The sequence below is a fragment of the Bactrocera dorsalis genome, chromosome 1 (assembly GCF_023373825.1).
Source record: "Bactrocera dorsalis isolate Fly_Bdor chromosome 1, ASM2337382v1, whole genome shotgun sequence".
Taxonomy (NCBI): domain Eukaryota; kingdom Metazoa; phylum Arthropoda; class Insecta; order Diptera; family Tephritidae; genus Bactrocera; species Bactrocera dorsalis.
In genome coordinates this window covers 1,727,423-1,751,490 of record NC_064303.1, presented here as the reverse complement: position 1 = coordinate 1,751,490, position 24,068 = coordinate 1,727,423, and the positions used below count along the sequence as shown (strand labels likewise).

Genomic DNA, 24,068 nt, shown 5'->3' with positions numbered 1-24,068 from the left:
TGCCACAAACCTTGTAGTTGTTGCCAATACCTCTCTTATAGTATGGACACAAGACTTGTTTACCTCATGGCTCAGGTTTCTATCAGCGAATTCCTCCTGAATTCCAGGAAAATCCGTCCATTTCTGAAACGGGTGAATACTGGTGATGAAATGTGGGTACTTAAGATCGCGTTCGAATCGCGGTGAGTTGATGGTCATGTCTGGATTGACAGTCAAGAAAGTTTTGCTATATGCAAGTCAGCTACTACGAGCTTCGCACTTACGTCCGAGCGCTTCATTCGGATTTGTATTGTCAATAATTGCAGCGTCTGCCAAAATCAACCGCTCATAAGCGGCCAGCTTTGATTAATATGACAACAATACTATTCCGTCAGGCCAACGACAGGACTCTCACATCGACAGTGACTCGCGAGAAGTTCCGGGCTGTATGATTAGGAGGCTTATGTATGCTTCTACCTTAAAGACCGTTTCTTGACTGTGCCGAATATTCTTTCGCGTGAAAATTTTGATTCAAGAGAAGGGTGTAAAACTACTCTCAAAATGGCAACAATGGAACAAAAAAAAGCTGTTAGTAAATAGACAAAGTCCAGGCACTCTACCATTTACTTTGGCTTGAAACGTTCTTTATCGAAACTAAAATGCCTCGGTTCTGACGTCTTAAGAAATTCAGGCAAGCGGATATAAAATCAACAATCTTAGCCAATATTTTGATACGTTCGAAGCACTTTGTCGGTACATATAAGATCTAATTATAGCAGTTTTGTTCTGGCTGTAGAAAAAAACTCTTTACAAAAGTGCAAGTGTGATACCTATTTTAGGGATCAGCCATATGACTTAACTTTAGAGTTAGTTTTGTGCTTTTGCACCACTGTGGGTCAGTTTGAGCCGGAAACACAAAACTACGCCAGTTGTGTCTATCCTTTGCGAGGTAACGTTAGTTGTACACGACAAGTACAGGTTGCTATGCACTTTGTTTTTCATTGAATGCACCCTTGCTTCAGTTGCCATTCATATCGAAAGAGATTTTCGATATCTTCATTCGCAGCGCATTCGTTGAACCTTTATTCGTTTGACTATATTATCCCTCAAGCGGAACTTCAGAGATTTTGCGGAGAAGTGATCTTAGGGTGTAAGCGGAGTATGGTAGTAACCCTGGATATCCAGCCGCAGTTCTGCTGCCATATTCAATTCTCATTCTTGAGTACCGCGCCAGGAACTCCTACCCGGACAATATGAACAATTTTGATTAAGATGCGGTAACCAACCGTTGTGGAGTTCAGGCTCACGGCTAAGAGAATGAGAACCTTAATGGCGCCTCTCCAAGGTAATAGGTTTAAGGACCCTGCAAGGTTGCAGCGGCTGTCCACATAGAGGTGCGGCTGCCAAGTCTGCTTTGAAGCAAGCCGCTCGATATGTGAACGCAATCAATTCACCTTTCTTTCCATCTGGGGTTGTGATGGCGAGTTTAAGATTAGCTACGTAAAAAGGTAATTCTAATAAAAAGAACTAAAGCTTCAGGAATGTTATAGTGAATTCAAGAATAATTGAGTATGTAAGTCATAAATATTTTCAAAAATTATCATAAATATCTTGTGCTTTTCATATTTCTTGCGAGCACAAGAAACTCCATTAAGGAAGGCAAAGCAATTGTAATAAGCAACATATCTGTTTTTGGTATTGTTTTTTTGCTAACTGTCACCATATTTACGACCAAATAAATTTGCAATATTCTTCATTTATCATTGTATAAATATCCATAAATATTTTATGTGAACGAAATGTAGCAACCTGCAAAGTGCAACTGCTTCTGCTGTATTTTGGAAAATGCTGCAATATAATTTATTAGAAAGCGGACACACGTACTTTCGTGAAATAAGAAATGATGAGCAAGCCATAAATATGAAATGTGAAATTGTGTGCGGAAATGAAGTGTAGCACAGTGTAAAAGAAATAATATGCAACGCCAGAAAAGCAATAATGCTCATACAAATACAAATCAATAATTCATTTACAGCAAGTAGAGCTGCCACCCTTAAAAATTCACATAAATTTGAGCTGCCACCCGCTTATATATAATTCAGCAATACATCCAGTACATATGTATATGTGGCATATGTTGCAACAGCACATAACTGTACAAAAATATAACAAATATTAACCACCAGTTGCATGAATGGCGGCGACAGCTGCACTGCTGACCGCGCGAGAGAGCGCATGTGTATGTGTGTGTGTGGGCGTGCTTGTGTGCTTGACAATGTGCAACAAAGTGTGGCAAGTACGGTCAAAAAGAAAACTACGTATTCGTTCCGTACTATTTGAAAAAAGCTGCCAGCCGTGAAGCGAAAATTAAAGGGGCAGCCGAGTTGCATGGAAAATGTGGCATTAGTTGCAGTTTTTGCAAGCCACAAGCCACAGGCAACACTGACACTAATTCGCGCACACACACACATAGAAACCAATAGCTAGTAGACATGCCTGCATTTCATATTACTTCCGTTCCAGTCACTTGCCATTCACCACTCGCCTTGCCACCACTCACGGAAGTGGCCAGCGGCGCAGTGCACATCCTTTGCTGTTGCATAGAAAAACAATTTGCATGTATGTGGCATGCCGAGCTGAAAAGTTGCAACGCCACAAAGTGAAAAATCCGTTTTTGTTTACATTAAAGAAATTTCATTGTTCTTACGAACGAACACAGCGACACACACACCAGACAAGTATGCAGCGCAGAGCGCTTTTCGAGCCTTTACCTACTTATTTGCATGTTTCTGCGTGTTTTGCTCGTAAATTTGCTGTACTTGAGCTACTGCCCCAACTGCCGCTGTCACTTTGTGCCACTCACCGCATTTGAGTTTCGTTGTCTGTGAGACACCTGCAACTGGTTGGCGCCAGCACTTAGAAGCCTTGACTAGCTTTGCACTAAGGCGAGTCAAGCAAAGAAATGCAACTCAGCTACAGACCAAACAACACCAACAAGCACATTCAAATGACATGCAAACGACACGGCATTTCACACTTTTAACCATTTTAATTGCGAGCGAATAGGAATAAGCTTTTATACTCGTGAATTTATACAAAAGTTTAGTCATATAAAAATATATACACGGTGCGTAAATGAGATCTTTAATTGTCAAAATGTCTTCAAATTTAGAAAATATGTTATTATAGCATGCAGGATTTGCCCGCAAAAATAGGACTGAGTCGGTTTAAAAAAATTTATTGAACCAATCGTTAAAATTATTTAAAAACTTTCAAAATAGGCTCCTTCTACGTCGATGCAGCGCTGCCAGCGCGATTTCCATGCATTGAAGGCGTTATAGAAGGTATTCTCCGAAATAGCCTTGAGAGCCAAGATGCATGCTGGTTGGATCCTTTCTGTCGTCTCAAAATGCTTGCCTTTGCTGGCCTTTGTTAGGTAAATGTTCAAAAGAAAGGCGGTGTGAGCCGGGCGTTGTCGTGGTGCAACTTCCAATCGGCGGCGATGTCTTGTCGGACCCGATTGACCCTTTGTTTGAGTTTTTTTGTAGATTTCCACGTAAAACTTGGCGTTGACGGTTTGTCCAGGAGGAAAAAATTCATGGTGGACGATGCCTTTGATGCCAAAAAAGACAATAAACACGTCACAAACCACTCACAGAAACATGTTGCGCGAAAATGTTTGTCCTGACTCTCCAGATGGTCGGAGATAACTGACCAACCGCTCGTTCGTTAGGTAGGAAAGCCCTCTCCCGACAGCCGCGGCGGGAGAAAGTTAGTACAATATTTCAGGTGGATAAACTCAGTAACGCTCGCAAAAGCGAATAAATCGCCGACATCGGATTACTATATGATATAACATATTAGCTGCCACACAAACAACCCGATCGAGCTGACGTTCTCGTAAAACTTTTTCATTTAACAAAATGTCTTCACTAAATTTGGCATAGAAGATTATCCTAAAAAAATCTACGATCTTGGAACAAATTGTCCCGATCGAGCCATTATAACATATAACGTAGCTACCATACAAACTTACTTATCAAAATCAAGTTCTTGTATGCTGTATGGGGTATCAAAGCTTCGAAGCAACCGAAGTCAACGTATTTTCTCAGTTTTTTTAACTGCATGACACAAGTCTACGCAGGCATATTGAAGCGCTGATATAGATTCTGTATGCATATATGTATGTATTAATATACAGCTACACCACACCCAGTTCATCCAGGGACTCTTACAGCAAGTACCCAGTTTTGCTGCCGACTTAACCGCATGTTGTTAGTGTAAATGGGTATGCAATAAATGTATGTATGTGTGTGTGTGCAGCAACAAATAGAAAAATCGTTGTTGTTTGTCCTCATTGCTGTTCCCCATTGTTTTTCTTATTATTGTTGCTGGATGCCGCAGTATTGCATGCAGTTGACCTATTTCCGAGCGTTGCAAATTAAAAAAGAAACACACAATCACACGCACACACACACACACCGACTGCAATAACAATAACAACAATGGCAATGGTGTACAACAATGAGAATGGCAAATATGCTAAGAAGAGTTGCAACAATTTGTGCAACAAAAACAATGTAGCCGAAAGACCGCAGTGGTTGTTGCCAGCAAATACAAAAACAAAGCAACAACAACATTCAAAAAGGGAGTGGAAGTTCTGCAAAAAGTTGCAACAACCACAACAACTAAAGCGTGGCGCACTCACATACAAAGTTGCTGGCGCGGTCGCAGCTGAGCGGGTGTGGCAAGCAAAGTAGATTGGTATTCACAATAAGCGACGGCAGAGGCAAGTAGTGGTGCGCTTTGTAAGCTCCGAAGTGAGTAAACAACACTGCTTGGTGCAAAGTATTGCAAATTCGCAAAAACTTTTATTCGCCTGGATTGTGGCAAACAGCGACAAGCGCACGCGGGGCAAAACGATTCCAAAATGTGCGAGTATTATTTTTGGTTGCAAGCAATGTTTCCTGGAACAAACGGCTATGCATTTTAGTTTTACTGCAATTTCGTCAGGAATTTGGCTTTTTTTTTTTGTTTAAACGTTGCATTTTCGTATATGCGAGCTTTAGCAGGAATTCTTCGAGTATTTGTTGCGAAATTTAAGGTTATGTGCGAAAATAAAGTGTAAGTAGTGAAACTGTTATTTGAATTCTGTATAAAAAGATCTTGAGTTGCACTTACAATTCGCTTAAAATGGGAGATTGTTCTACAAGGTTTCAAATGGCAACAAAGAAATTGTTACAATCAATCCGTTGAAGGAGAACTTGTTAAAAAATAGAAGAAGAAAGAAGAGTTAAGGCAGACCAGTACGTCGGAACTCTTTTTTGGAGCTCTACAGGCTTCCAAATGACAACAAAAAAATAGTTCCAATCAAACCAATGAGAACTTGTTGGAAAAAACGAAGAATTAGAGAAACGCAATGCGTCGGAACTCTATCTTGGACCAGCGAGAAAAAAAAATATTTTTCGAAAAGTTAAAAGCCTCTATAAAATCCAATTTTCGTTCTATATAATTGAGTAGTTGTATGCAAAATATTTCTTCATTCATTAATGTACTCTCATAACCGGCGATTAATTTTGGAAAATCTTGGTTTCACTTCATCCGTAATCGATCTGCAAGAAGATCTCCGAAAAAGTTTTCTGGCGATGAGAAACATTTTTCTACTTCAAGGTATCTCAAATAAAAGATTCAAAATCGGAAAAAATTAGTACTGGAATAGATAAAAACAGGTAATGATCGAAAAACTAGTCCCAATTTGGGTTTTACGCAAACAAAAGAGGTCGTGTTTTTGTTTTTTGAAAGAATTTACATTTCGGAGTGGCTTAAAATATGGAAATTATTCTCAAAAATCCAAAATTCTCTCGTCCAGCCGTTTCGGAAAAGTTTTCTTTGCCGACTCTGAAAACAACGGTTTCTACAAAACTCATATATCCAAAACTATTTGTTGTATTTCCTTTAAGTTTTGGAGAATATTGTCAAATATGCTATATGGAAAACGCAAAATAAATTTTTTGAAATTAACAAGTTGTTATAACCGCTTAAACTTCTTGACTTTTAGTTAGTGTTAACCGAATGTTGTATGTTAAGTATCTGTTGAAAAACTCCTAAGGCTTTTGACTTTTGGTTAGCCCTAACCGAAAGTTGTATATTAAGTATCAGTTGCAAAAATTCTTTCTTCATAACCAAACACATGGGCGCTCACAAATGGTTATAACCCCTTAAACTTTTCGACTTTTCGTTAGTACTAACTGAATGCTGTATATTATGTATAAATAAAAAAAAAATTACAATTTAATATTTTATATTTTTTTTAATTTACGCGCATGGCGATTAAAGCCACAAAACCACAATAACTTCATCGTAAACAATTTTAAGAAATATAATTTTTTTCCAACTGCACACACACATACGCCGCTTTTAATTAATTCGATTACAAAGGACAATTCTTAGTTCTGTAATCCTTGTGTCCTATTCTTCCTAATAACAAAGTTAATTGATGGCGCTGCCACTTCAAACACCCTCCACTCGCCACACGCCGCCAACCACTTCAGTCAGAACCATGCTGGGCCGCCCGTTGGATGAACTCCCCTCCATTTATTAATGTTTGTTGTTTTGCTTTTGTATGCCCTACAATTTGTTGCAAACACATTCTTTTGTTGTTAAATGAAATTGTAAACAATTTATTGTTTCATTGTTGCTACTCGAGGACTCGCAGTGTAAGCGTGGTATGTGTATATGGGTGTGTATGTGTGTGCACTCGCTTTGTCCTTCGCTGTTGTCATTGGATTTTCGCTTTCTGATATTTTATTATATACTTGTTATATAGTTGCATTTGTATTGTTTTATTTATTTTGCTGTTATCGTTTTGTTTTTACAAGTGTCATCACACACAAACACATACATACGTATCACCATATAGCCTTTTTTGCAATTTTTTCGCTTTCATATCTCAATGGAGATTTGTTTTCTTCACAATCGTTTATTTTGAGCGCAGATTCCATTGCTGCTCTTTGTCATATCTGTGTGAGGTTATTAATAATAAATACAAATTTTTATCAACACTTTCATAAGCGCTCGCAGTGTGCAACATGTTTATGGTGTATATATTGCCGTATGTGAGCAGCAAATAGTTGCGCACTGAGGCATTAAATTTTACACAGCCAGCACTTTCTTCGCTCTTTTTCTATAACAAATTGCATAAAAATGTTCGCAAAAGGTGAAAAGTGAAAATGTTGCAGTTTCGTGTCAGATTTCATGGCTTAAAAAAGTAAAATCTAAAGCATGCAAAAATAATATGATAAATTTCGGAGCACAAAAGCGCCTTTGCAAAAACGAAAAGTATCGCATTTTTACAATTAAAAATCAAGTAACAGAACACTGAAACGCCACAGGAAATATGGTATGTGTATGTGTGTCATTATCAATAATTTATATGCAGTTATTTTTTTATTGTCATTAAAATGTCACATAGCATCAACGATGTCGATATAAAAATATAATTTTTTTGTATAATTTTGGTTCATTAAAATGAGCGCTTTCTACACAATATTACTGAAAATCAGCATACTTATTAATTATTGCAGAGTTTTGCCATAACTGTGCAAACTAAGTAATTTTTCATAACATTTGCCATGTAATTGTCTATCAGCTTTGCTAAATTTATAATTTCCCTAAGCACTTAATACCCAAATCCGCAGCAAAAATCATGGCGCGAGCAACTAAATCGCTTATATAATAATAGACAAAGTGTATACTGAAATATGGTACAGATTAGTGAGCTTTATTTACACAGTCAAAAAAGTAATATCTTTTTGGTCCCATAAAATTTTTAGATCAATATTTAATACACAAAAATATATTTATACTATGTATGAAGAAAACATTTTTCGGCAAAAGTTTGGATCCTTACTATCATTACATCCGATCCGGATGAGTATTAGTACCGGCATAACATGTTGAAAGTGCTGGAACAATTCTTATGCTTCCCTGCAGATCATCTATAACTCATCTATGATATCTAGGAGCTTCGCAGTTCAATGGACTAAATGAAGTATGAAAATCAGGTATCAAGTCGCTCAAATCAAACTAAATTTCCATTTGGCAGGACAAAGGAAAATATGGCCAGTATATCCTAACCTATTGTAAATAAATAAAATTTTTTAACACCTCTATTGAGTCCATAACTACTTTTATTTATTTTTTGCATTTCATGCATTTTTTACAACATTTCTAGGTCGTTTTAAGAAAAATATGTACACTAGTATTGCTAAAAGTATTGCACATCCGTCTTTAGAACGTTTTCCATTCTTTTTGCCAATTTCCGGAATCCATCCCACACCAACTGCGCCAACTTGGTGACCATGAATGAATCCCGCCGATTTTCGATATCCTGATCTAATGAAAAAACGTCCAATGAAGGCGTTCTGTTTTGAACGGCAAAAATGCTGGTCAGAAAAAGCAAGCCCTGAGCTATTAAGAGGGTTAGACAAAACTTCGGAGGTGCTTCTTTCAAATAAATTTACAACGTTGTTGTAAACCGTTCAACCTGTACCAGCCCCATTTTCCAGTATATTTCTCACTAATACTCGTAATAGCGTAAGAGAAGGCGGTAATAACCGAGCATTGTCATGAATGAAAATTATTTCCTCGTGTCTAGTTGTTAATTACTTAATCAACACTCCCAAGCCGATAGAAAAACGACTTATACTTCTTGTAGCGTTCGACTTCTTTTTGTAGCGTTTAAGCACCTAACTAGCCTATGTTCGGTCTAATTTTAAACATTTGCTTGAGGGTCTGACTCCCAAATATTCTGCGCGCTTCTCTTATATTTGGCGACAATCTTCATCAATAATTTACGTAATCCAATAAAATTGGGCTTAAATTCGGTCCTCAATATTGAAGTGAAACATGGCGTTAAAGTCAACTCTTAAATCGAGGGCATCCTTCTTATTAGTCGTCTGTAATGAGGGACATTCTAAGATTCCTAGCAAGTTTATGTATCTATTAATTTTAAATCTGTCCTAATTTTGCTTTCCCTCAAAGGAGAAGAGTGGAAAAGGAGCAAAGTGGGAGCAGGGACGCAGGGCTACGTATCTATATGGACTGATCGAAACCATTATCTAATGGAAGGTGATGCCTCTTCGGCAAAATTAGACACCAGAATCGCCTTCATCTTCGAGACCTACTGTTTGGCTGCCTAGGATGTGCTTCGTCTTTCCAGCCAATATCACCACTTTTAAATCGTACAAAGCACTTTGCTTAGTTAGAACATGCTCATCAAAAACTTCGATGATATCAATACCAGTAACCGATATTGTTTGACTAGCCTCATTTCTTCAGCCCAAAATCTACGCCAAACAGTGTCACTTTCTGGATGCATTTGTTTTTCGACAATCACAATCACCACGATTAACAAACCCATAAAGATGATAATGTGCTTCATCATGCTTAGGATGATTTTGCTCAAAAATCATCAATTCTTGCTGAAATTTTAACTATTGTTCAATAATGAAGACACGTTGTGCTAACGTGAATCTCCATTTCTACGCCTAAACTGTCAGCTATCGAGTACTTTTTTAACGTTGCCAACACTTTACTACATAAGTGGCAACAAATTTAAATTCTGCGTTAATTGTCGGGCACACTTTATAATTTATGTCGTTCTGTCAACGCTCCTTATTTGCAATCGGATATATGTGTGTATATATTTTCCACAATTGCAGTAATTTATTGGAAATCGCAACTTCTTAACAATTATCGACGCAAATGATTGATAAATATTTGTAATCTATTTTAATTAATAATGATCCAAAAGGTTTACATAAGAATTAAGAGATCTGCAATAAAAAAATACAAATTAAAAAAGGGCACATTTATTAAACCGTTAAATGCGCTTAGCACATATTCATGCCGCCGCAATTGCAGACAATTTTGCGCGCCACTGTTATGCGAGTGTGTTGGTGTTTGTTTGCGTAATGCGCAGAAATGATGGCGATTCATAATTTACAAGCCAGCGATTTTCGAGTATGTTTTCACTCATTTGCATTCATTATGGGCGCACTTAATAATTCAGAAATCGCAAAATGCATTTATTGCACATTTACACAGGGGATCAAGCCTATCTGCAGGCGCTCACACGCATATACATGTATATAGCATATACGAGTGCGTTGGTAAATATGAGTAAATGTGTATATACGTGTGTGTGTGTTGGAACTGGCATACTTTGCCCTGAGTTACGAGAAAGCAGCACACACATAATTTACTTATGTGAACACACATATACACATATGTATATATAAGCTCACATGCATGCCTACAGTTGCATAAGTGGTAACGGCACTTAACTGCTAGGGCAATGCAACAACAATAAGTTACATTGCCGGCCAGTAGCATTACATACATACGCGCACGCCCCAGCAACGATTGAGGTGGAAATCTCGGGGCCCAAGGTGCAGCAGCAGCAATGCAGACAGCGCCGTGTATCAGCGCAAAGGAAGCGCTGATAAAAGCGACTCATAAATTTTATACATTTACCTTTCAGAAGCATAAAGCAGCGCGCGCGCCGGAGTTGAAAGTGAGGCGCGAAAGCGCCAGTGGAAGGATATAGAACACGGAAAATATGGTCAAAGCGAACTGTGTGGCGCAATGGCCATTGGCCGCTGGGATGCTACGCTGCAGATCCCTTAATGCGGCACACGAAAGCCGGTTGAAAATTTAATTTACGCAATTAAATATAAATGCGCAGAAAAACTCGCGTGTTCGAAGGGGGAAGAGACGGTCAGACTCGCGACGCTGAAGGCGCGGCCGCGCGGAAGGAGGGCAGGAACTTGGCTTTGCAATGGATAAAGAAATCGGGGCAATTTGTTGCGCGAAAAGTAAAGTGCTGCCGACGACGCGTTAAGTGGCGAGTAAAGTGTAATGGAATGTAAAGTTGCAGCTGGGGCGGACAGGAGGGCAGAAGTGCTATAATTTTTTTTCTGAGTATGAAACTGAAGTAGAGAAACTGACCCAGTTACTTTATAACATTTTTTTTTTTTTACTTTATATAATTTTTTTTTTGTCACGGCCCTTGACGCACTGCCCTTTGTGTGATGGCTTGCAGTTATTGTTATTATTATTGTTATGGCTTTGCAGTTTGCAACTAAATTTAATCTTGTATTATCGGTGATAATTTTTTATTGGATGCTTGCAGGTTTGTTAGGCTCATTAGAGTGATCTAAGTTAGGGAAAGACAAATGTTATAAAATTTTGAGCATATTTCTCGTAACGAGGAATAATCCCAAAAAACACGTTCGCATGTTTCGATCTAGTTTTATACCCAAAAAATCATATATTCAACAATTTTCAAATTTCGGCTAACTTTTTTTATTGTTTGTTTACTTTTTTGCTCTAAATACGTTTTCTTTATTTTCTTTTTCACTTTTTGCGCTGTCTCGCTTGTCACACAATTTGACCGCATGCCAATAAATTCAACTTGAACCAAGTTTGACTGGCAACAGCATTCCTTACAAACTCACACACACACAGACGCAGATATTGCCACACTCACACTTCCCCAGCGACCTCTGTTTGACTTAAAAAGAAAACATATTTCACCAAGCAGCCGCAGAAAATTCATCCCTCGCTCACTAAGCTTAAAAACTCGACGTCAAACAAACTCTAAGCAACCAAGCAAGTCCATGTCCTTGGGCAACTTCCCACGCACTGCAAACTTCATGAACAATGTCCACATACACACACATGCACATTAGCTGTGTATAAGAAGAAAGCCGTGCGAAACACAAAATGAGCGGCAACAATAGCGAAACCTTCGGTTCAACTGGGGATGAAGAGCAACATATAAAGATGTGTATACGTTTGTATGTATGCAACAATTGGGACTCATTTCCCTCATGTATTTCGTAAATATTTCGGCGATTCTCGCATATCTACCATAAGTTTGTATTTGTGGATAAACTCAGGCGTATATATTTTTTCTGTTCAATTCAGTGAAGGCTCTCAGGCGAAATGAAGGCGACATATAGTATAACCACATAAGCGCATAAGTCTACATACGTATGTGAATACAATAAAATTCGATACTGGAAAACAAAGCTTTTTGCAGAGCCACATTAATTTAGTACATTAAGATTAAATGAGAAACCAGTTTTTGCCTTTTCGCACAGCCGGCTACTCGATTAACGATCAGCTGTTATACTTGTTTGTGTACTTGAATTTGTATTTTTTCTGTTCATTAGAATTCATCAACTGATTGCTATTTCATCAAAGAACATACCCAAATATTCAGCCTGGACAACAACCGACAGAGTTTAATCCAGCCAAATTTACAGTGTGGACAACAACCCGCAGAGTTGCATTCTACTTTTAACTCTATTTCAATTTGATCAAGAATTAATGTACTTAAATAAGATTTTTTATTTTCTACGGCAAATCGATTGAAATTTGTGATTTGTCGAGCAAACTGCGTTAATTGATCGATTAACTCCATGACAAAACGGCTGTAATAACATGTAGGTTCCAGTTGACCAGCATTTCATTGATTGCGAACTGCACCTTTAAAATAATATTATCTACGGCACTGAGGTTCGTTTTCCCAAAATCTGGTTAGCAAGCAAATATCAGTGAAGCTCTGGTTAAAAAAGTTCCTTCACCGAAGGAAGGAGTTTTGGTTAAAGGCACTGATGTTATTACCAGGGCTGAAGGAGAATAATTATCTCCATTAAGATCTATACACTTTTGCATGCCTTTGAACTAATTTTCGAAGTACTTTCGCGACTCTGACTCCAAAGCATGCCTTAGAATGCGTATCCCGCCTCTTTAGGTGTCGAAAAACGTTAACCTCTTAGTTTATTTTTTACTTACGGGAATAAAGAGAAGTCATTCAGCACCTGTCACGATATAATAAATGTGTTTCGAAGCACGCGTATCGTATTTTTTAACATGTCTCTTAACCCATTGAGAGGAGGTTATTTTGATTGATGAACTGTGTGGCATCCAACGTGAACAAATTTTTTGCGGTCAAATATTCACGCAATATTGAATGTTTGTTGGTCCAACTGATTCCTATAGTTGTCTCAATCTCACGATCTTGCAATTTCAGTTTGCGTTTTAATTCCATATTTTTGCCGAGAAGTATATTTTAAGTTACTGTAAATTACACAAGTAGCGCTTGTATGTCAAAACGTTCTGAATATAAATAACATGGAAAATTTCTAACTTTACGACGAAGTTGTGAGTTGCCAGATTGCCACTCTACCAAATCCATCTAAATAAAAGGCAGCCCCCACATACATGCAGCACAAAAACAGGTGTGAGAAAAAAGGGTATTTGGCAAATCCGAAGGTGATAGTTAACATTTACTCAAGTGAAAAAATAAAGGTACCTGTCCGGAAAAAATTTCTCTATACAACCATGTCTTAACAGTAAAAAATCATATTTGTATATAAATTTGTCAGTGTTCACCAAAAGTCAATTTAAAAAGTGTCCGATGTTTTAGTAGGGAATATTTTGCGCTAAATTACGAGTTGTACATTTGTGAAGAACTGATCTGATCGTTATGGAAAAACTGAAAATGTAGAAGACAAACCGAGAAGAGAAAGGAAGTGAGGATAAAACAATTGTTTCCCTTTTTGGGAAGAAACTACTTATCAGTCTAAGACAAGACAAAATAATTATTTAAAAAGTGATTAGATGTGTATCTAAATATAATATGGAACACATAGATGGGGTATCAAACCCATACTCCGAAAAACACACATTGAAAGAAAGCAAAAAAGCACCTTCAAAAGGTGGGGTTCTGAGGCGCTTTTCCCAAAACCTGAGCGCCGTTAGAATGACACAATTGGAGAAAAAAGTGTTTATTGAAGTAAATTGAAATGCTTTTCGGCAAAAATAACCATGTTTGGCTACTACAAGAGGACAGTGATCCGAAACATAAGAACTCAGTGGAAACAAAAAACCAGTATTATTACTTTGGGTTGGCCATCATAGTCTCATACAATCCAATAAAGAATGTTTGGGCTTTATTGAAAGCCAAAATATCAAGAAAACATTTGACGTAAACAAAAGATATCATGCGGTTACTCCAATATATCTGGAGTCTGGTCGCTTCCTGTGAAATATGAGGAAAATTTAGTTTCAAGATGCCAGCAAAGCTGCAAGCCATTATAATAGATAACGCGGGAGAACGGATCAACAATGGAATAAGCGTCTGTTGCAACAAAACATTGCATTTTCTATAGTATAACAGTGAAATGTAAGGCTCTAATTATAAATCTAGTAAAAATATTTTGACTTAAGGCTAAGGTAAAACACTTGAAGAAAGTTAAGTGAAATATGCTTAACTTATATTATGTATAATTACTACCCTCATATTTTTTACATGTATTGAGACATGACTCACCTTAAGATATTTTAAGTTTCGCTTCTTTAAGTCCACACTTATTCACATTTCATTTTACAATATTTCTCATTAATTTACCGCTCCGCTCCCATTAAGTGTTTATATCTTCGTTGCCTTGGCACAAAAAAATAAAAATTTCATTTAAATTATTAAATGTGGCAATGCGAAGTCCGAAGCCGTCCTCATCCCGCTTCTTATTAACGACCACCCGCTGCTCAGAACAATGTTCCATGCTTCGCCTTATTTCCATAAACTCGCACACTTTCAGTGACGTTTTTGAAGGCGTAAACGATGCGTAGCAATTGCCGGTTGTCACACAGCGATTTCCGTTAGAAGATGGAGCGCTCACTGTACTTTAGCTTCAAGAAAAAGTAGCCGAAAACCACAGAGGGGGCAGGGTAAGCAAGCAATTGGAGACGAAAGCGCGGTGCGCACAAATTTAATATGAAAAAATATATTTTTGAGGCGAAGTTTGGCGTGAATGAAGAGTGTGGCTGATAACATTTGCTGGATTTTTGAATGAAAGCGCTTAAATAATACTTCATGCAGCAAACGATAAAAATTTAATTATTTCGAGTTTGTATTTTATTTTTAATTATTCGTTAGAAAAAATCTGAATAAAATCTCCAACTCAAACTGAAGTAATCAAATTATATCAAAACCATGCTCCATCACAATGCACCTGCAGTCGCTAACAGCAGTGTGTGTGTGTCAGTCATACTTTTTATTATTTCTGCGCGTTGGCGCGACTATTGTTATCAGCGCACCAAAACATACGTATATGAATAATATGCCACATACATACACATGCACACATGTATACATGGATCCCGTCTATATGCAACAGCTAGAACCTTCCTTTCATTATGTCACTTGCACAAATTTCTTTTGTTTCCTGTGGTTTTTGTTTTAACTTTCTACTTTGTTGCATTCTGAAGTTCTTCCTTATTGCTTTCGCTTTTGTATGCCACGGCAAACAATGGCATCGAGAAAGTTATAATTCTCGTGAGTGTGTAAGCTATAGAAATATTACGTATTATAAACCAGGCAGGCATTATTATATTAAAGTGTTTGTGTGTTTTGTGTAGAAAACTTAATTTCTGATACTACAAGGAACGAAAAAATTTTGAAATTATAAAATATGCCTACCTATTAAATAGCTTAGAGCATAGTAAGAATGTATCAGGTAAATAAAGTAATAGAAAGAAGTTCGAAAGCGACTAGTTTTTATTATACTAGATTACACATAAAATAATATAGTTTTAAAAAGAAAGTTCGAAAAATATTTATTTTTGAACTAAAAATTGAAAGCCAAACGAAAATACCAAATGAGTTCCACAAACTTTTTCGTAAGGGATTACATGGCTTTTTTCAATGATTTTTTCCTCATATAAAAATTTATTTTTTTATTGTTACAAATATACACTATTAGCAAAAAAATTCTGAAATTTCCGGTGACCCCTCGTAAAAAAGATACGCCTGCGTTGGCACGATAATTTCTTACAGGATCCTCTAAAGTGAAAAAATACGTGGTTCAGTTAAAACCTTAACTTAGACCTCGGACGAAGGAAACAGCACAAAATTGGATTTTGGGCAAATATTTTTACAAAAAAATTGAAATTTCAGTCATTCAGTTTCAGACATTTTTTTCAAGTAGTTGTAATCGAAAAAAAATTCTTCGTTAAAGTCTTTAAAAATTCTGCCTCAAAGACTGTTAAATTTCACGAAGTTTAGTTGAGTAGTTCTGGAGAATTCTTGCCAACCGTCTACAAAAACATAATTTCGAGAAAAACGCGTTTAAAGACGGCGCACTTTGCCTAGCTAGTCTCGAGCGCACAAGTCCTCAAGGCTGTATCTCTGTAACTATTACTCGGATCAACTTGAAAAACAAAATTCTAGAGGAGTTGTAGAATTTAATAAGATAATTAAAAGGATGTTTTAGACTTGTTAACCCGACATCTTTGATATCTAACAGACATCTAACGAAAAATGTTTACTATCCCCAAAAGAGAAACTTCGACTTAAAAATCGCTGGCTACCTCGAGACCGCTCTTAGACGCATATTCTCTCAGGCAAAGATGTTTATAATGATCCGTAGAATATTTTTCGTATATGCGACTTTTCCGTTTTTTAACTGCATGTAAATCAGCACCCTTAAAAACAGTTATATGTATATGTATATTCCAGCGATGGTTATATACAGGAAATTTAAAATATATGGCATACTCATTCCTCGAAACTTTCAATGCGACAGTATATTTGGCGAGCAATGGTCTTCGCTGAAGCCTTTGTACTATGTACTATATATATTATATGTTACACAGCGAGTATAACGACGGATGTCAAAGCTTTACTGCAAACAGTCTGTCAAATTTCGTTTTCCACTAACTAATTGTATTTATATGAATTTGTTGTAGAAAGCAAGCACGTTTATACTATACCGCACAGTAAAAATATTGTATTGAATTTTATATATAATATTCTATTTGAAATATTATTTAAATAAAGTTGAATAAAAAATTACTGGCTTCAAATATTCAGCATTGCTTTAAAAACACTATTCCCCATCGTATTCCTTTTAAAATCTTTCGTTTGGCAGATAATTATATTTTATTTTGGTCTGTTTATTTAATTTCACCTCAACCTCCACCTTCACTTGGGTTTTCTACGAGTCCGTCGATAGCTTGCCTCCCTCGTCCAAGGGCTCTATCACAGAAAAGTTTAATTTATTTGTGGTTGAAGTTTTGTGGGCGGACATTTGTTTGACGTGGTGACAGCTGGTGTTGCTTTAATAGGAAATGAGTGGTGAGGAATTTGATTACACCACAGTTTGCATACATATTTATTTGCTGTATGTATTTTATGAATGAAAAGCAAAGGCGTGAAATCTTGTGTGCACAGTGAATTGTGTTCCTATGAAATTATACTTGAAAATACTTATTGCATTTGAATTTTTTAAGACCAGTGCTGCATTTTAAAATTTACCAGTAGGAGGTCTTCGAATTTAGTTCTGAAATTAAAATTATTATATAAAGTCTTACATGGGCAAGTACTTATTGTATACTAAGGCATAGCTCATTACTTGGTTGTTTAAAAATAATTCAAAAATAAGTGTTTTTCTTCGTATGTGATAAAACTGAAATGCTCACAAGAGTATTATTTTTTTCTTTTTAGAAATGTCACAAACAATCTTTTTTCTTCATATTACATTTCAAATGCCAGATTAATACGCACATTCCTTGCTTTCAAACTTCATACATATATACACCCCCACACATACAAGAATTTATTCATTACAGCACAGTATGACTCTGGCTGCGATAAACTCACCGAACCCAAACACCAAAAATGACCTTTAGTAATAACTTATCATATGTTTCGAATATAGTATGTAAATAAAATGCTGATCGCCTTTATCTGTTACTGGCTGCGAAGAATTTAAAAACTATTTACAAAGAAAGAATTTTTGTAAAATAAAATCTCTGAACAAGTAGAAATTAATTTTTAGTGCACATGTTATCGGGGTTTACCAATGCGTGTATGCCCTCTAATGTGTTTTTTGATCTCAGGCAGCAGGTAGTCGACGAGCACAAATCAGATTGTGGAGGACTGCTTTTGTTGCTCAAACTAGTTTTTGTGAGCGAGTGGACGATGAGGAGACGAAGGAACTGTGGCACTCGTGTTCGATTGATGCGCTTTGTGTTCTCATTCGCAACAGTTCTTAAAACTATCTAATCAAAAATACTTTTGTGCCTCGCGTTTTTTAAGCGAACAAGATTTTGAGCACGTCAAATGAAAGAAAATGTTAGGAAATTGTTTGACTCAAGCTGTTGCACTCTTGTCGCTCATGTGAACTCACTGAGTGTCACCGAAAGAGAATTTGACTATAAGCGACAGAAGGAGTCCTCGTCTGAACGCAGTTAGGCATGCAGCGTACACTCACACACTTGTTTGAATCCGCAGTTATGTAATTGCTGTCTTGCTCTGGCGACAAATGTTGAAGGGCATGGACGACCGCTTACTTTTATCACTTGATGTAATGGGGGTGTTAAGCCACTAGATTATAAAGGAAAGTACCATGTAGCGAAAAAATATGTGATTTGACATAAAAGGTATGTATGTGACAGATAATGCGATTTCTTACTAAATAAATATATAAGTATATAAGCATAAACTTTAAAATAATAGCATGTTGGGTAAAAAAATATTTGCCGAAGACTAATTGTTGACTGAAAAATATATTATTTTAGCAAATATTTTGTTTTTTAATTTTTGTATTTAAATATTTTTTTGATTAAACCTTTACAATACTATACTTTTTCGACTGCCCAATATTTTTAATGTAGTTGAGTTAAGTCATTGATTCTCAGCATATTTCCTACCGGGTTATTCATCTAGTATGCACTCTGACACTCTAACATACAAACACAAGTATAACCTCATACCAAAAGAATTGTTTTCAACATCTTTCCATAAGAAGCTAAACTGAATTGCATTTAAAATAAAAAGTAATTCTATTTGTCTTTTTTGCCTCTTGGAAATACGCCGATAAACAAAATCTTAAAATAAATAAATCTAATACTTTGTGTGTTTATAATCTTACTTTCGAACAAAGCAAAACTATTTTATGATTGCGGTCGAAAAATTTATGATTTTTTCTTTGCTTCCTTCAAAGAGCTCCGATAAGGAATATTAACCACTTCTCAGAAAAAATCACCACAGTTTTTCCGTTCGCTTAAAGCATGTGATACTTTTTATTAGAAAATATTATAAGAGAAATAATTTATATTTCATTTCTTTGTACAAAATTCAACACGTTAATGGCTTTGTCAGGTTTGGTTAAATAAAAAAATTCTAAATAAATTGAGACTTGCAAACGTGCATTGAAGTAGATTAGATAGACTGTTTTGTCATAAAGCAGACGGGTCTATGAAACCGAAATTAATCCGGAGTTTTAACCTACATTCTTAGAAACGAAATCTCACATTTTTTTCAAAGGATCCCCGAAACCAAAGTTATATCCAATTGTAGAAATGAAATATCAAAGTTTTTCTTAAGGGCCTCCAGTATTCCCAAATCTGAACTTATATAACACATTTTTAGAAACAAAATGTCCCAGTTTTCATAATTATCTCAAATACTTCAAATTTTAGGTCATATCATAAAAGTATTGGACCCACTTCAAACCAAATTCGAATGCTAGAAGAAAAATTTTGACTTCCATACTTTAAAATCTGAAGTTTATTTGTTCTATCTGACCCCCAAGGAAGAGAAGAAGAGCGATTAATCTCCATCGACCACTCACAAATATTCAAACACTTATAAGAAGGCAACAGTGAGTATAAATCAAAACAAAAACAATATTTTATACAAACTTATCCATTTATTTTTATGTTTTATATATACAGTGAACTCTTATATCAACTAAATATTATTATGGCAAATTACGAATTTAAGCTTAGAAATTAAGCGACAGTCCACACGTACATACACAAATAAGCGTTGACTACACATCCATTCCTCAGCACATGTCCACATGTCCGCTGTCTGAGCTCGAACTATTCTTATCATATCTACAACACGGCTCGGTTTTCCCTGCAAAAAATATGCCAAAAATAACAAGCATTTAATGAATATGCACTCACTTTCAATGAATCTTTAAAGAAAAATTCACCAAAATGATTCCCGCTCACCTTCCACATTCAAAGAGCCATGCTGATGGCGCCACAACTTTACAAACAACACGACCAAAGCGCAAACCATTACGACCAAGCCTACAACTACAAAGAATGTAGCCGTCCAACCACCATCCGCGCCGCGTGCATTTGTGAGCCCATCTTGTTCGGTGGCTGCCATACAAATGGGACCCACCTCCACACCATTCACCGGTGCCGGTTGGTGGCGTATGAAGCCGTCAGCGCATGCGCAACTGCCAACCAATTTGCATGCAGTATCACCGATGCAGGGCTGAAGTGTACAATTCGTCTCCTCCTCGTTGCTGGGAAAGAGTACAATATCGTCATCATCACCATCACTAACTGTGTTGTTGTAAGCTGGATTACCAGTGATGGTATTTTCGTCGGCGCCAGTCGTCATCAACTCAGCTTCGGTCGTGTCGGCCTCGTTTATATTCAGCGCAGTTACACTATTTATGGTCCCCTCACCGCTGTCGCTGCGCTCAGTGCTGTTAGCCGTTTCTATGCACTCACTCACCACACCACAATCCACCAATGGCACACATTCACCGGTCGCCGAATCCTTGGCGTAGCCCGCATCACAACTACACAGGTTCAGCGCTATGCAACGTCCGTTCAGACAATCTGAAGCACAAGTCGGTATGCAGCTGCCCGCATGTGCGCGATAGCCCGGCGCGCACTCACACACCTCTGGCGCCCTGCACTTACCACCGTAGGGACAACCGGACGCGCAGCGCGGTTCGCAGTAGTGTGTGCCATTCAGCACCGACTTAACAGCGTCGTAGCCCCGTCGGCACTGGCACATTTTGGGTGCACGACAGAACGCGTTGGCCGGGCAAGCGGGCTCGCAAACGGGTAGACATGTCTTATTGGCAGCCATCGCGTAGCCTTCGCAGCAATCGTTCGTTAGTCGCTGATGCGGCACCTTCACCATATCGACGTAGTGCTCCACCTGTGTTTTGCTCTTCTTAAACCATTTAAATGCACCGCTCGGCTTCACCTCCACTTCACGCGTCTTGTCTACTGCTTTCTCCTCATAGTAGGTGACATTCCGCAGACAATAGTAATCCTTATTTTCTAGCGCAAGTGAACTTTCGTCCACCGATCCGCTGTTGGCCTCCTCATTGGCACCGGATTCACTACTTAAACACAACGTCGTCAGTTGGATCAACAAGAAGATCGATACGATGAACTTATTTGCGTAGCGTGACATAATTCGTGCGCTACGAGCTTTCGGAATTTTATTTTATTTATTTATATCAGGTGGTTAGGTGGCAGAGCAGGCCTTTTTAATCCTTACAATTTTATTTATTATTTAGCCACTTTAATTTCTTATTAATTATATTTATAAAACACACTCTGCTAAATGGTTCGCAGCACCCCTTTACGTATCGAGCGCTCAAAACAAACTGATCATCACTTAATTCAATTTAATGCTGGTATCCTCAGCTCTGGCCTGTGCGAGCTCTGCTTATCGGCTGTTTTGTTTATGTTGCAACTCAGTAGTCGCACTGGTGACTTTGTCATTTCTTTAATATTCGCTGCACACAATTCTACACATTCAAGCACGTTCCGAGATGTGCTATGAACCCTGCAGGAAATTTCAACGTGATTTTCTGGTGATTGGATTTCAGATAAAATCTAATTCTCTTAGCGGTATTATATTTAAAAATTTCCTACTAACCATAAATAAATATGGATTTACAGCTATTTCTAGTGGCATAAAATTAATTGATTTCAGTAATGTGGTGAGACAAATTATTTACAGCTAAATGCTAACATGCTTCACAATTGTTTAAAACTGTGTTTTTCAATAAATTATAACAGTTAGTCATAACATGCAGTGGGAAGGATTGGTGAAATTCGAGACTTTGTAATCACGAAGTAATTAAAATAACACCTGATCTGCTGAGAGCAGCGGCAGTTTTATAGAGTAGTACCTCCAGATGTTTCCGTAATAAAGTCCAAGATACGTAGGTTGGCTTTTATATTTAGGGCTTTGGCAATACTAGTATTACAATCTCACAAATCGGATGGTTTTAACATACGATCGCTATTTGTGTTGCTTACAGTAATTTAAACTATTCATCTCGGCTACAAAATGAACGAACATTTTCTCGCGATTATTTTTTGCAACTTTCGGCGTTGGTTAAACCAACAATAATTTATCGATGAACTTAATCCCTTTTTTTAGTGATGAAGCTCTATCACGGACCAGTGTTTATCCATAGTTTGATAAATTCAATCGAAGTCGTAGATCACTCCAAGACGAATTTCATGAAGGTGAGATTGATTATAAGCAGTAGTGAGCTAGAAAGGCCGCAACCATACCACTACAACAACAAAGAACGATAAATTCTGAGTAGCACACAACCTTTTTTTTGCCAGTTGTCTCTCATTAAATCAGGAAAACTAACCACAGAAGAGGCATTACTCTATGGTTAACAATGACAATGCGAACTCTCACACTTCGATTGAAGCAATTAAATTTTTGAGCACTTATAACATCGAGTTGACGAGTCATCCTCCGTATATTCCCGACTCGACACCGAATGACTACGTTTTCTTCCCGGACGTAAAAAATTAACTAATAAGTCAACGGTTTTCAACACACTAGAAGAGGCGGTTGTTGCCAATAGAATTCATGTTTTGAAGATATCTCCATCAGACTGGCAAAATTGTGGAGAATTCTTCAAGAACAATCAAACGACTTTCGCTGATTAACATTTGTTTTTGTTCTCTAAGCCCAAAATATAAAGAGCAAACTTTGAAGTAAAATACTGTCCGATGAGCTCTGATATTCAGCAACAAAACATTTTATTTCTTAAAAAAATTTATAATATTACAATTTTTCAAAGTTTACTTATTTATAATAAAACTACGGAGAATCTAGTCTGAAAAATTTCCTATAGAACCCATACCCACAGCATCAATTGATAAAGCAACAACAATCACATAGTGGCATATCAGGATTTATGCGAAGAAACTAGCTGCGAACTAAATTAGTAGGTTTGTTAGATAAGGGTTTAAGTCCGTATAAAGTAATATATAACTGTATGGAGGGTCTTTATCAGCAAGACAACTCATAAATATGGTAAAAGAGATATCAATGAAACACCAATTGACAAATTTTTATTTTCCAAATCTCCAAAATGGAAACAATACATACTTTTTCGGCTAATCGCGGCTCTTGTTCAAAGACTTCGGATTAATCTTACTCCTAACGTCGTTGACGCATTCAACTCAAAACTGAAAACTTATTGTTTTAGCTGACTTTTATTTTTACTGATAATATACAATAGATTTTTTTTGTTTTTTTTTTTTAATTTAATCATTAGAAAGTGCATAGATTTACTGTATAGTTTCAATTTTTATTGTTGCCTTCAAGTATGTGTCATACGAGCCGTAAACACTCCGCGCCTGCCTTGATATCGTTATCGCCCGGAACAGCCCTAAAATACAATTACATTGGGAAGTGATTCATTCGAACTTTGCACACAAATTAAATAACAATGCACATACATACATATGTATATAAAAGTACGATGTGTATGTCTGTATTAATAGTTGTTTTTACGTCTCCATGAACGAAGTTAATGAATATGCTGAGATTATTTATGCGCTGCCAGATATGCAATAATACGAAAGTACACATACATATGTACTTGCATACATATGTACATATATATACTGATGTATTTTCAAGTATATACAAAAGTAAGGAAAATTATCTTCAATGACAAAAATGTAGCGAGTTATAAATATCAAGAGCTTGGGTAGGCAGCCTCATGGCACTTCCGAATATTCATACGCTCATATTTTTTTAAACACAGAACAACTGAAATTAATATTAATTGAATCTATTGAATGTTCTCTTCGTTAGTACTAACATCAATGCAACCATTAGACACGCTTATTGCATTCTCACTCTCTATTATCTTCAATGCACTCACATAAGAATGTCATTTAGACTCCGTGCAGGCTGCTAA

At 36.9% G+C, this 24,068-nt stretch overlaps 2 protein-coding genes across 3 annotated transcripts in view; both read right to left on the bottom strand.

Annotated features, from left to right (window-relative positions):
- The window catches only part of LOC105232452 (neuronal acetylcholine receptor subunit alpha-7), a 208,731-nt gene that overhangs the window by 168,481 nt on the left and 16,182 nt on the right, over positions 1-24,068 (bottom strand). The window lies entirely within an intron of this gene.
- Positions 19,745-21,501, bottom strand: LOC105232308 (delta-like protein A). The gene is made up of 2 exons (XM_011213959.4): positions 20,077-21,501; positions 19,745-19,978 (listed from the first exon to the last, which is right to left on the bottom strand). The coding sequence occupies exons 1-2, from the start codon at positions 21,290-21,292 to the stop codon at positions 19,905-19,907; spliced, it is 1,290 nt and encodes a 429-aa protein (XP_011212261.2). The 5' UTR covers positions 21,293-21,501; the 3' UTR covers positions 19,745-19,904.

Excerpts from the sequence above, each read along its gene's own strand:
- LOC105232308 (XM_011213959.4), bottom strand. The coding sequence starts at position 21,292 with ATGTCACGCTACGCAAATAAGTTCATCGTATCGATCTTCTTGTTGATC. Across the intron at positions 19,979-20,076 it reads TGGCTCTTTGAATGTGGAAG|GGAAAACCGAGCCGTGTTGT; the intron begins GTGAGCGGGAAT and ends TATTTTTTGCAG.